This window comes from Neolamprologus multifasciatus, chromosome 16 (genome assembly GCF_963576455.1).
Source record: "Neolamprologus multifasciatus chromosome 16, fNeoMul1.2, whole genome shotgun sequence".
NCBI lineage: Eukaryota > Metazoa > Chordata > Actinopteri > Cichliformes > Cichlidae > Neolamprologus > Neolamprologus multifasciatus.
In genome coordinates this window covers 19,218,872-19,231,922 of record NC_140454.1, presented here as the reverse complement: position 1 = coordinate 19,231,922, position 13,051 = coordinate 19,218,872, and the positions used below count along the sequence as shown (strand labels likewise).

Genomic DNA, 13,051 nt, shown 5'->3' with positions numbered 1-13,051 from the left:
CGCACACGAGTCTTCTGTCTGTCTGCACGGGCGCGCCGCTGGGACAGACGGAGTGATCGGGAGCGCGCGCACATTCCAGGACTGTAACCCACCGCTCTCCTCGCTCCACCCACCACTCTATTTCTCCACAGACACGAGGAGGAGTGGAGGGAAAGGCGTGGGAAGCTCACCCTAAAAGTCAGAGAGCTCACCTAAACCTTCGGCCGGATAAAATGGAAACTTTTAACAGTACTCGTTGCAGAACATGTAGAGCATGTCAACAATACTATTATTTTTCTTTAGATGGGCCCCAATGAAAAAGGCATTTCCTTACAACCTTTCCAGTAGAATGGGATCTCTGACTTTTTGCTGTTATAATATGTCACACATTAAGTTCAGTTTGGCCAACATACCATAGCAGGAGCACTCCTCAAGCTGTAACAAAGTTGTAGAGCTTGACGTCTGGCTTGGTCAGGTGATACCGTTAGGTGTATCTGGGCTTTGGATTAAAGATTAATATAAAAGCAATAAAATATGTTGGTAGTGTGGAGCAAACAGATCTGAGATTAAGCAGGCAAAGGCTGTGTAATAAAAAATGTCAATGATCATAGTGTCACGTATGGTATTGTGCAAAGTTTTTGAGCCACCATTCATTTTTCTATATTTCACTTCCAAGGAGTCAGGCTTTCTTGTAATTTTTAAGATGGTCTGGAGCAATATTTCTCCAGGCTTTATATAGACATAGCTGCTTTTTCACTCATTTCCAGCCCAGCCTTTGTATCTGACCATTTTCAGAGGAATGTTTGTGCTTACATACTGACCTATGAATCATTCAAGCATAAAAAGCGCACTTAACGCAAGAGATGGAGTGTTGTGTCTACGCAAAACTGTCACACACAAAAACACATAATATTGCACCCCGATATGTTCCTATTTCTGTTCCTATTTCTTTAACTGAATCTCAAATGTCAAACATAAGAAACTGGCAGGCATACAATAATATTTCTGAGTCAACAAGCTGATTCCCAAAAAACTATTAGTTGAAAACTCTTTGTATTGTGTACTGTGTCCTTAAGGAATCTAAGGAAACTGGACAGAAGAAATGGCAGGCATAAGAAAACAGCTGAACTATGTCCTTAAGAATTGAGGGGAAAAAATCCAACAAAGACCTGACACAGAATGTCAGGCCAGTCATGAATTGGCCTCAGAGCCTGGAGCTCAACATTGCAGAAGTGGTGTGGGATCATCTTGAAAGAGAATAGCACAAAAGGCAACGATCATCCAGCTTTGACAGCTTTGAATGTCTTTCAAAAAGCCTGGCCTGTTTCTGAGAAGTGCTTATGAAATGACAAGAAGTCTTATCTAAAAGAGCTCGGGCTGTGTTGATGAATAAGGGTGGTCATACCAAATATTGAGTTTCAAATGCGTTAGAATTGTACAACCTCTGCATTTGCTTTTAATTACAACACTGACGTGTATGTTTGCATTATTGTTTAAATAAATCAATGAATTTGCTTCCAACTTTAATAACAAAATATAAAGAAATGAGGGGTGGATCAAGACCTTTTGCACAGTGCTGTAATTGACAATCGTCTCTGCTTTTATAGCTTGTACATCTTTGACCTTCCTCAAAGGCCCAAGACCCAGGGGAGTCAGTAGTTTCCGGTATCAGATTAATAGGTCTTTTGACACCACACAGGTGGAGTAATAAAATGAAATTGTAGTTTACTGATTTCATGCTGAGCTTTTCACATAAGGATGGTCAGTGTTACACTGGAATATTTGAGTAGAACAGAGTGGTTGTTAATATTAGCTGCACTGACATTTTTTCCTTCAATCACAATTCAAAATGTGTGAAAAGGGCCCATTGTTCAGAGCAGATAATAGGGTCATGTAAAGCAAAGAAGTCTTATTCTGTGAGCGAGAAATGCATTTCTATGCTTGCCTTTCTTATCATTCTCTTATCACATCTTTTGACCACTCAGATTTATCTCAGGAATGATGCTGGGGTTGTTAAAAGCCTCCAATTCTAAAGCCACTGGAGCAGAGCTCATTTCATGATAAGGTCCAAAGTATACATCCTGTATGTCCTCAAGGCAGATGGTTAGAAATTTACAGAAATGTATAGCTTCTGGTGCAACAAGGAATATGGCAAAGCAGAGAAAGTTTGTAACACATAATCATACAAAGACACGCTAAAGAGCCATTTTGGGTTAAAATATGAAACAGGAAGTGCAGCGTGAAACGCTGAGAGACAAATGAAACAATTCCAACAAGACCAAACTGAAATGCATACGGTTAGGTGCAGAAGAATTTTTTGCAATCTTACCTCTTTCCGTCTTTATGACCAGTTGACACTTGTGGATTCGAAGCACTGAACTTGAATTCTGTAGATGTTCACTTGAACTCTACAAAAAGATGCTGATGCTAATGAAGAAGAGCATCATTCGACTGGAAAAACAATATAAACCTCTCAGACCGAGGGCAGAACATTTAGGACTGGCTAAATGAAAAATCTTGTACATCTTAAAAAAGAAATAGAGAGAATGCTTTGACCTGTTCAGCAGCACAACTTTTGCAACCTGTTCTTTAATCTGTGCCTTTTCTATTACGTGCCTTTCTCTTGTTTTGTATATATTTCTCCTGTTTGTTATTTTTTCCTGCTGTTTTACTATTTATATTTTATTCCTACAGATTTGGTGTGAAGCATGGACAATAAAGGGCTATTCTATTCTATTCTATTCTATTCTATTCTATTCTATTCTAGCCCTGGTGGACCACAAAAGATAATTAAAGTGCATGATGGTAGAATTATTTCTATGGTTAAGAAAAACTTCAAAAACACACATAAACACTCTCCAGGGGGTAGGCATATCATTGTCATCAACAGACGCCTTCATGAATGTAAATACAGAGAGTTTTCAGAAGGTTTTCAAATAGGTGCGAACCACTGATTATGTTCAAGAACAGAAAGGCCAGATTAGACTTGGCAGAAAACTCTGAAAAGAGCATGCACAAAATAATTCTTTAAACAGATGAAACCAAGATTAATTTGAACCAGAATGGTGGGGGTGAGAGAAGTATAGAGAAGAAGAGGAATGGCTCATGATCTGAAGCATACCATATTATCTGTCAAACATGGTGGAAGCAATGTTGTGACATGGGCATATTTGGCTGCCAGTGGAACTAGTCACTAGTTTTTATTGATGATGTGACTGCTGCTAGAAGTAGCAGGATGAATTCTGAAGTGTACATGGTTTTAAGCACCGGTCAGATTCAGGCAAATGCTGGAAAACTGACCAGGCAGCTCTTCACAATGTAAATGGATAATGGCTGAATGCATAATGGAAAAACAACCCGAGAGAAATGTGATATTCAACTCAACAGAGCTTTTCAGTCCCTGAAGACAACTCTGAAGAGAGGACTCACAAACAAGCAGCAACTGAAGGTTGTTTGTATAGCTGTGGGCGTGACAGAGCATCTCAAGGGAGGAAGTGCAGCATTTAATGATCTCAATGGTTCGTAGACTTCAGACATTCATTGGCTGCAAAGGATTTTCACCCAAGTATTAAAAACAGTCATCATATTTCAAATCACTGTATTTTGTTCAATTACTTTTGAGTTAATGCAAAAACTTTTGTTACACTCTTTGAATTAAAGGTGAAAGTCTACAAGTTCATATTTTAATTGTTTGATTTAAAATCCACTGCGGTGGTACGCAGAGGCAAAACAAACAAACAAACAAACAAAACTGCAGAAACTGCATAAATATTGACTACAAGTGCAAGGCAGTTTGGCTCAGCTGTAGTGTGTAGTGTAATACTTTGCTTATGTTAATGAAAAATATAACACGGACTAACGGTGTCATGAATTCAGCGATGTCATGTGTCTCAGCAGTGATCGTGACTTGGTATTTCTCCATACAACACAAAGTCTGTCAGAAGTATCTACTGAGAATATACGTGACCTCAATAAAAAATGGGTCACCAGCAGAGATCTTATATCCTTTATGTGCTCGCTCTAGCTTTAATTAGTATTTTGGGTCAATTTTTAGTACCTAATTTCATATTCATTATGCATAAATTATCTGTCAAAGTGAGTGTACAGGACAGTCAGTTTCTCATCGTAGCAGGATTTCAGTCCCAAAACACAAAGCCTGCAGATTTTACTTGATATTCACTTTACAAATCAGGTCCCCTCCCAGGAGAGCCATAGTTGTGCGAGTTAACTCTCCACTACACAGTCCATGTACAGTGGTTTGATTCAGAAAAAAAGACACATTCTGTCTTTTGAGCTCAGCTACAAAGATGCTGAATGAGAGCGCAGTCAGATTTCCTCAGTGGCTAAGAACCTACATTGCAAAAATATCATCCAGCCAAGCTGACCTAGGAAACAGAAGCCAGATCAAGTGGGAGAAGACATCAACAGAATATTTGAATATGTTGTTACAAACTGGTGAACTAGAGTCCACCTTTGAATTAATAATGGTATATAGATTTTAGCTTAGCAGATATTTGTTTGGATGTTTTAAACATGTGTAGTGTTACATTTAAAGAAATATTTATATGTGTTGAAGACAGTCTTTAGTAAGTGTATATGCAACTACAAGATACATTATATAACAAAATGCAAATAGATTAGTAATTATTGATAAAGAGAAACCAGATAGTAGCAAGAGCTTTGAGCAGATGGTGTTATTTATTCAGCTGCCTAAGGAATAATCCCATCTACATTTTTAATTGTATAGGTTATGAAATATTAAATGAACAACTCTGATTTTTTTCCTATCACAGTTCACTACTTTAGGATCCCAATTGCGAAATTCTCCTCAGAGTATATTTATAAATAAAATAAGAAAGCGTTTTGGGCTGTTTTAGCCCGTCATTGTAAATTTGCGCCTTAAAACATTAATGGAGACGTCTCTGGAAAAGATCCAGTCCTCAGGCATTTCCTCTGGAGTTATCTGCCCTAGCATTCCATCTGAGACGTGGTTATCTGATATATAAAGTTCTATGTAGCTCCTTAAAGCCGCTCCCATGTAGTTTATGCAAGCGTCTTGCTTGTTTACGCCATACTGCACAGCTTTCAAAGGTGTTCTGTGCTCATTTGTTTTATGTAAATCCAGTGACATTTAACCGCCATGGGAATGCTGAAACTCAGAGGGGAACAGTGTAAATTATGGAGCACATTGCTTTAAACACAACTTCCTTTGAATGTGGCATTGTAATTCAGTAATTTAGGTCTGCAAACACATATATCATGGCTCAGAATTATTATCTGACAAGAAGAAACCTCCAACACAATTTAACACGTTTAATCCTGAAGATACTTTTTTGTGAAGCACGGGTTTCAAAAGAGTTATATAACAGCAGTAGCAAATATTTCTCCAAATGCTCATCAGCATTTTGAAATTATGCTGTGTGTGCACATAAGGGTTGCATGTGTCCATGTGTTTACCATTTTCAGCTTGCAGGAGCATCTCCTAGCAACTGTGGGCCTGAAAAGCCACATACACAGTCAGTGGGCTCAGGATACGATGGCACGTTGCAGCCAAGCCAGTGGTCCCTATAGCAACATTTCAAACACCATCGAATGCACAGGGAAAATCAAATGGAAAAAGGAGCAGGTGAGCTGCTGAGAGTGGAACCTTTGAGACAGTGTCTCAGACTCTTGCAGGCACAAGAAATACTCCACACCTGGTGTCTTGTCTTTTTTCTGCAGAACTACTCTTTTCTGTTTTCTTTTACAACAAATATTTGTTTGCAGCAGAAAGAAATGGAAACCCTTTCAGTCGTTACCTTTGTAAATCTTTTTGTTATGTCTTAGAATTACTTTGTGAACTGATAGCTTACAGAGTTGCAGTGCATGGCAAATTACTGCAGCGCATGTTGACGTCTTCGCACATTGTTATGTGTTGGTCCATTGCTGCTGTGAGTTAGTGGTATGCAGCATTACAGGAATGTGTGTTTTGTGTTATGCATGCCCTGGCCTGAACTCAGCCTTACACCTCAGCTATTTATTTTAACAAGAAAGGGCAAGATATGTAAGTTCAGCTCACTGGGAAGAAAAACATGTGGGCTGACAGCGTAATCTTAATTTAAGGTCCACTGAAAGATCAGAAACAGACAGAGAAACACCTAAAAGTTTCCTTCAGGTGCAGGGCACAGCTCCCTTTGGTTAGACGCCTACATTTTTAAAATCAAAACAAGACTGAGTGCACTTCCCTTTTCTCTGCTCCAGGAATCGAATAAGTTTGTGCCCTGATTCATCTGTTCTTAGGTGTTTTTTTTAGTTTTTTTTTTTAGAACAAATGCTGCCATCTGGCTGTCGGTAAAGGAACTGGATTTTAAATATTGGCTTGGTGAAATTCTCCTGAAGGAGAACCACTTTGGAACTGGTGTTGGGTGCAGATCTGATGTTTCGAAACATTTCCTTTATCTCTAAGATCTTCCATTTTTATCACTGCCTTATTATTTATGTAATGCTATCCCCACAAAGAAGGTTATGCAGTGTTTGGTTTGCAAGCGTGTCATTACTCTGTCTGTAAAAAAAAAAGAAGTTTTGAATTAATTCTGATAAAAAAAAAAAAATCTTGTAGAGTTGGGTCATATTAACACTTTGTTGAAAATTGAAATTTGTCTTTCACCCACCAAGGTCACCAAGGTCAACTTAATGATTTGTTGGTCAAAAATTGACATTTGACCTCTGACCTCTCCTTCAACATCAATAGATGATCTGAAGGTCAAAGTGATAATAATGCTACATAGAGTTATTTGAAATGACAATAGTTGTCAGACTGACAAGAACATGCTGGCATGGGATACATTTGGAGAAAAGCTGATTAATTTTATTATGGCTTTGTTGTGTATATTACAATAAGAGGTTATAACCATTTAAGTATGTAATGATATGAATAAATGTACAATATTCCTAAATAATAATAATTATTATTATTTGAAAAAAAAATTAACTTGTGATAACAAAAAAATCACTTGATATTTATTAAACATAATTTTAATAAATGAACTTTACTAAACAGGAAGATGAATGCTCGGTATTTACTGTACTACTACAGTACTATCTACTCAAGTAATAAAAATAAATAAAAAAGTAATTGTACTCAAAATTATGTCAGTTATATTAAATCTTCCAGTAGTCACAGATTTCAAAAGGCCAAGTAAATCTTTGCACTTATTTTTACTGCACTACAAACATCTTAACGTAAAACAAAATGAATATATAGAAAGTACAATATTATTCCTGCTCTGGTCGAGGGTTTTACTCTTGGACTGCTTCTTGTTTGGTTTTTCTCTCAAACTATCCAAACCTCACTACCTCCTGTTAATCCCACCCTGAAAGGCATTAACTAAATATTTAGTTAAATGATGGAAACAGGACTATACTTAGAAGCCCTACTTTTATTATGATTTAGTCAACTTGTGGATGAAACTTTCTTTACTTGAGATTGGAGACAAAAATCTTTTTTTAGGAAGAGTTTTCTTTTATGCCTTTTGTTGCTGATGACTTGTGTTCAGTAAAAATTAAGTAAATAAATAAACAAATACATAAATAAATAAATAAACATAAGCTTGTAACTTAGGTACCAAGGTATCTGAGCATCAGATGATGGAAAAGAAAATAATTACAGAGGCTTGGTATTTCTTTCTATGAGGTACTTTGTTGCCAGGGTAACTGAAGTAAAGCAATGGGCTTTTTATTATGTGGCTTGTCATAACAAAGCCCAATTTTCTCATGGCTATTATGAAAATGTTCCCACTTTGATATGTTGGAAATGTCATCCACTATACAGGGATGAGAGGCGTGCTGCAGTCAGTTAAAACAGCTATGTGTACTCAGATAGTTTGCTTCAGTGTTTTGGACTTGACTGTATGTAGTCTGTAATTGATCAGGTCCACAATCTATAGGAAAAAAAAGATTTTGTTGCCATTTTGCATTTTTACACCATCACAGTGATTTTAAATCAGACAATTAAAAATGTGACTTAAGTGCAGAATTTTAGCTTAAATTAAAGGGATTTAACTTAAACCGTTTAGGTGGTAGTCATTTCTATGCACAGACCTCCATTGACAGACCCCTAAAATTAAACTAATATTAAATAAATAAGGGGTTGTTTTAAATACATGTCCTAACATTTCCAGTCAATGACTGCGTGAAGTCCAGAATCTATGGCTTTCACCAAATGTTGTGTTTCCTCCCTTGAGATGCTCATTAGGCCTTTTGGCCACCTTTGGATGCTGCTTGTTTGTGGGTGTCTCTCCATTCAGTTTTGTGTTAAATGTCTGAACAGCATGCTCCACTGGGTTAGATCAGGTGACTGGCTTGGCCGTCGAAGACTATCCCATTTCTTTGCCCTGAGAAATCTTGGGTTGCCTTTGCGACTTTGGCTCATTGTCCATTTGCACTGTCAAGAGCTGTCTGGCTAGTTTTTCAGCATTTGCCTGAATCTGAGTGGAGCTTATATCCCTGTACACTTCACAGTTCATCCTGCCACTTCTATCAGCTGTCACATCACAAGTTATTCTGTGCCTTCCGGGTCTTTTGTTGTTGTTGAGTCAACCTGTTCTTCTATTCTGTTTATAAAAAAACTAAAGTGGTTTGCTGTTGGTTTATTTTTGCATCATTTTAGACCTCATATTGAAAATGCCAGTGGAAAACTGAACAACAGGTCTCACCTAGCCATAGAGCTGCTTTTCAGTCAATTTTCCAACTAATTTTGATCTTCTGAAAATGGGGGAACTCAGAAAATAAAGTCTGTAAAAACCAATAAATCAAAGCTGAAAGTCTGCACTTCAATCACATCTTGATTGTTTGATTTTAAACCATCTGTGGCGGTTCACAGAAGCAAAACTACAAAAGCTGTATCACTGTCTAAATACTTATGAACATTAATGTGATTACGACCAATCACAGGTCACCTGTATGCCCTCCACCTCACCTTTGCAACAGTATCCTTCAGTAGAGAAGTGCCACTTTGTGCTGACTCATCTCATTCAAGCGAAAAAAGCTGCTTCTATTTACAGCTCTCGGTGTAAGCTCAACAGCTCTAAAAATGAAATGACTGGAAAATTCCAAGCAACAGTTTGATCATAACACGAGCACTGGGACATACTGATATATGAGACAGCATTCATTTTACCTGCATGTGCCTAAAAATTGCAATAGCAGAAACTGACCTCCATTGCTGAAAAAAATAACAAGTGACCGAGCTCTGTTTTTCCCTCAGCCACATCTCTGCTGAAAACTGTTGCCGTCCTCAGTTTGAGATTTTCTTTCATAACAACCTAGCTTTTCACTACAGCTGCATAAAACCCGTCAGTGTGGGCTGTTTTTCGTCCACGTTGCTTCCGCCCAGGTAAGCAGGGACAGCGAGGACTGTCAGCAGTGAGTGAGTGAAGGCAGATGAAGCGCTGCTGTCGTTGGTCCAGCCCTCTCCTCCGCATTAGCAGCAGCAGCAGCAGGATCGCAAGATGGTAGCAGCGCACACTTCTTCACATTCCTCGGAATCTGCCGAGTGGATGATTTGTCTGGATAAGAGGTAATCACTTTATACCATTTCACCCGACCCATCTCAGGCTAGTGTAAGAGCGATGAATTAACGAGGAAATAACGCGATTTGGATTTTTATCCTGTAAGGAACTTGGGCGTTGTGTTTCAGTGGCTGCATTTAAACATTCAAATAAACGGAATCAGGAGGTCGTGAGTCCGATCACAGCTTGAATTAGTGCATCCCTGGACGCGCCAAGGTTACCGATCCTACAGCCTCTGACCTCACTGTTGGCTAAAGGAGTCACGCACAGTGATCCACTTAGATGTAGAGTTGGGGAAAGCAAAGGCATCAGCTTCAGACTGGGATTTATTAATTATGTCAAATTACTCTTCAATTACTTGTCTCTTTGATGTATTCTACTTGCTTCAATTGCTCACTATCTCGGATTATTGTAATAATCAGCAGCAAACTGCTTTCTGTGACTACCGGAAGATCAAAGATCAAATACTGATATCATTATAATAAGACATTAAAAGATATTTAATATGTGTCATGGATAGTTAGTTATAATGTATAGTACTTTTTTATTTGAGAGAAATTTGTTCTGCAACTTTTGGCGTGAGCAGTAATGAAATTGCTGAATGCAGGCGGACATAGAGGATTATTGCAAGAGTGGCCAAGCTATGACCATTAACTATATTGGAGTCCTTCAGGTAGCAAAAATCTTTTTTCTGCTTGGCATAATGCTGCAGGAACTTTTCAATCTTGTGCTCTTATGACTTGATTGTGCCAACATGGCAGCCATGTACAAGTATTACTGAGGACTCATATAAAGTACTGCTTCTTTCTGCTGCTCCCTTATTCACAAACAGTCACCACAGCAGGTAACTCTGCGTGTTTAACCTCATAGAGTTTTTTTAACGATTGCCCCTCCTTGACTCTTTCTATCTTCTGCTGGATCAAACAGGGATCTTTCACTTGTTAGGTGAATGTGTTAATTCGTACACTATGAAGTCAGAAAAACTGCAGCCAGGCTGGCTTCACCATTTGTTGTGTTGATGGTTTTATCAGAGAGATGTGTCCCTTTAGTCTGTTTTGGCCACGGCCACCCCGACCACCCCGTGGTTCTGTAGGGACCTGTAATATTAGATTATCTATCTATCTATCTATCTATCTATCTATCTATCTATCTATCTATCTATCTATCTATCTATCTATCTATCTATCTATCTATCTATCTATCTATCTATCTATCTATCTATCTATCTCTTAATTCTTACTGCATGGTTGTTGTTTTTTTACACATTATTTTTTACATTTACATGCTTAGACAGTTTGGCCAATATGCAAGTATATACTGGATGCAGATCAGGTGTTAGTGTGTTGCTTACTATTGATCTACAGGATGATGACAATAAGGGGTGCAGCATATATCAAAAGGTCCAAAGTACAACAGCTACACACAGCAAAGTGACGGAGGGTGCCAGACGTGTTTACACAGTAATATCCTCTGCTTGCTTGTAGCCACCTGTGTCCCTCAAGTCAAATGGTTCTTGGGTGACTCACCTTTTCCAAACAGCAGACAGCATCCATGAGTCACCCTATCATTCATTTGACACTTTTACATTGATAGACATCTAAGTTTATCCAAACTGCTTGATTATTTGACAGTTTGGAAAAGATTGGTGAAGACAAAAAAGCAGTTGTGTCATACGCTCATTATTTGACATCTCAGGTTGGATTACTGGTCATTAGATTCATCATTGTTTGCATTGTACAAATTGTAACAAGCTTGCATGATGAAAATAATAGTTTCTCACTTGCACGTCAAACTGGCACTTTCTGCTTTTTTCTCTGTTCTTTCTTTTTTTTTCATCTAGGTCAGTTTTCAAACAGACACCGGCTTTGAAAGTCAGGCTCCCACACATCTCGCTCTTTCTCTCAGTCTCTCTTTCTCTTGCCTTATTCTGATTATGATAATGCAGGGTAGAAAAACAGAATACATTCAAAGCGGCTGCACTGCTGAACATAGGGTCTTATCAAGGAGTACATACAATTATAGAGGCATAATGTGAGGTTAAAGGTTTCCAGGGAATACACGATGAAAAGTCTTTTTTTTTTTCGCAAGCTGTTACTTAGTGTATTGTAAAACTATAGAGCAGTACATTTTCAAAAAACAAAAGCACAAAGGTTGTTTCCATCTTTGAATTATTGATAATGTTTGGTTTCACTTTTTTAAAAAGCCGGACCTTGTTTCAAAGGTGATGTAAGCTGCAGTTCATCCACCCACAAGTTACATCAGAGGCTCTGGACTGAGTGTAACAAACGTGAGACAGGCACAGAACAGAGAGGTAAAAATTCAGTGCAGGGATTAGTGCAATAACAAATGATATTCAGTTTGAACGTGTCACTAAAAATGGAGCAAGAGTCAAAACTGGGTCAGGCTTTTCAATTTAAATAAAAGGACAAAATAAATTTTTACTCTAAGGTCTGTGCAACTTTGCAAATAAAGCCTTTCTTATTGCTGCAATGCAACTCATGAATGCAGCAGCCGTGCATACTGGGAAATTGACAGTTATTGTTTGAGAGGAACGAAATTATTGGTTCAACAAAAATCTGACTGTTGAATAAAAACAAATTGTTCTAAATGAGACAGATGTGAAAGATAGCCTCAAACAAAATTTTGGTGTGCTTTTATTAAAGAGTACATATTCTGTTAATTGCTATATTTTTATTCCTGGACTCAGTTAAAATAGGTTTGCATGATCCACAGCTCAAAATAACCCATGAAAGTGTCTTGAGACTTTCTTTTAATTTTTAAAGTGCTCTTGAGCAATAGTTGTCCAACATGCAAACAAGATCTTTTGAGAAACCTGGAAAACTATTACCAACGACTACTTAATTACAACAAAGAATTTGTCAGAGATTTTGAGGCTGTATTGAAGAATAAATGTGGTCATACCAAATATTGACTTTCAAGTTTGTTAAATAGAATAGTACAGTGCGAGAATTTAATGGTGTCTTCTGCAGAACTTCGTGTTTCAGAGTTCAAAGTAAACTTTACTTAAAAAATGGTTCAGTTGCTTTGAATGATGCAGGCTCTGCAGCTCTGCAGTTAGCTTTTCATGTAGATTTTTAGTTAACTGTACATCACGCTGTTCTTTGTATTTCTCCAGACCAGCAGAGCGCTCGGGGGCAGATGTTGACATAATCCTGGCACAGCTGAAAAATGTGAAGGCCTTTGAGAGATTTCACCCCAGTTTGCTGCAGCAGATATGCCTGTGCGGATTTTACGAGTGCTTGGAGAAAGGCATCACCAGTAGGTGAAAATGCGAGCTCTGAAACTAATCTGAGGACAAGACGGTGCATCCATTTTTATTTTATTTTCTCAAACTGTTTTTTTTTTCTTCCCAGTATTTCGACAAGGAGATATTGGCACGTGCTGGTATGCTGTTCTCTCAGGTTCACTGGATGTAAAGGTGTCCGAGACATCAAGTTATCAGGTATAATTTCACGAGCATTACATAAAGCCCCAGATTAAAATGAAGGCAGATGAAGTAATTG

General features: G+C 38.0%; 1 protein-coding gene across 2 annotated transcripts in view; it reads left to right on the top strand.

The window, feature by feature from the left end:
* Positions 1–9,109: 9,109 nt before the first annotated feature.
* Positions 9,110–13,051, top strand: part of rapgef4a (Rap guanine nucleotide exchange factor 4a) — a 40,200-nt gene continuing 36,258 nt past the window's right edge. The window contains exons 1-3 of one of the 2 annotated variants that reach the window (XM_085135549.1): positions 9,110–9,535; positions 12,664–12,806; positions 12,902–12,990. In XM_085135549.1, the coding sequence (XP_084991675.1) occupies positions 9,468–9,535; positions 12,664–12,806; positions 12,902–12,990 (300 nt within the window). In that variant the 5' untranslated portion in view covers positions 9,110–9,467. The remainder of the gene's footprint in view (positions 9,536–12,663; positions 12,807–12,901; positions 12,991–13,051) is intronic. The other variant, XM_085135551.1, reaches the window with a different exon arrangement.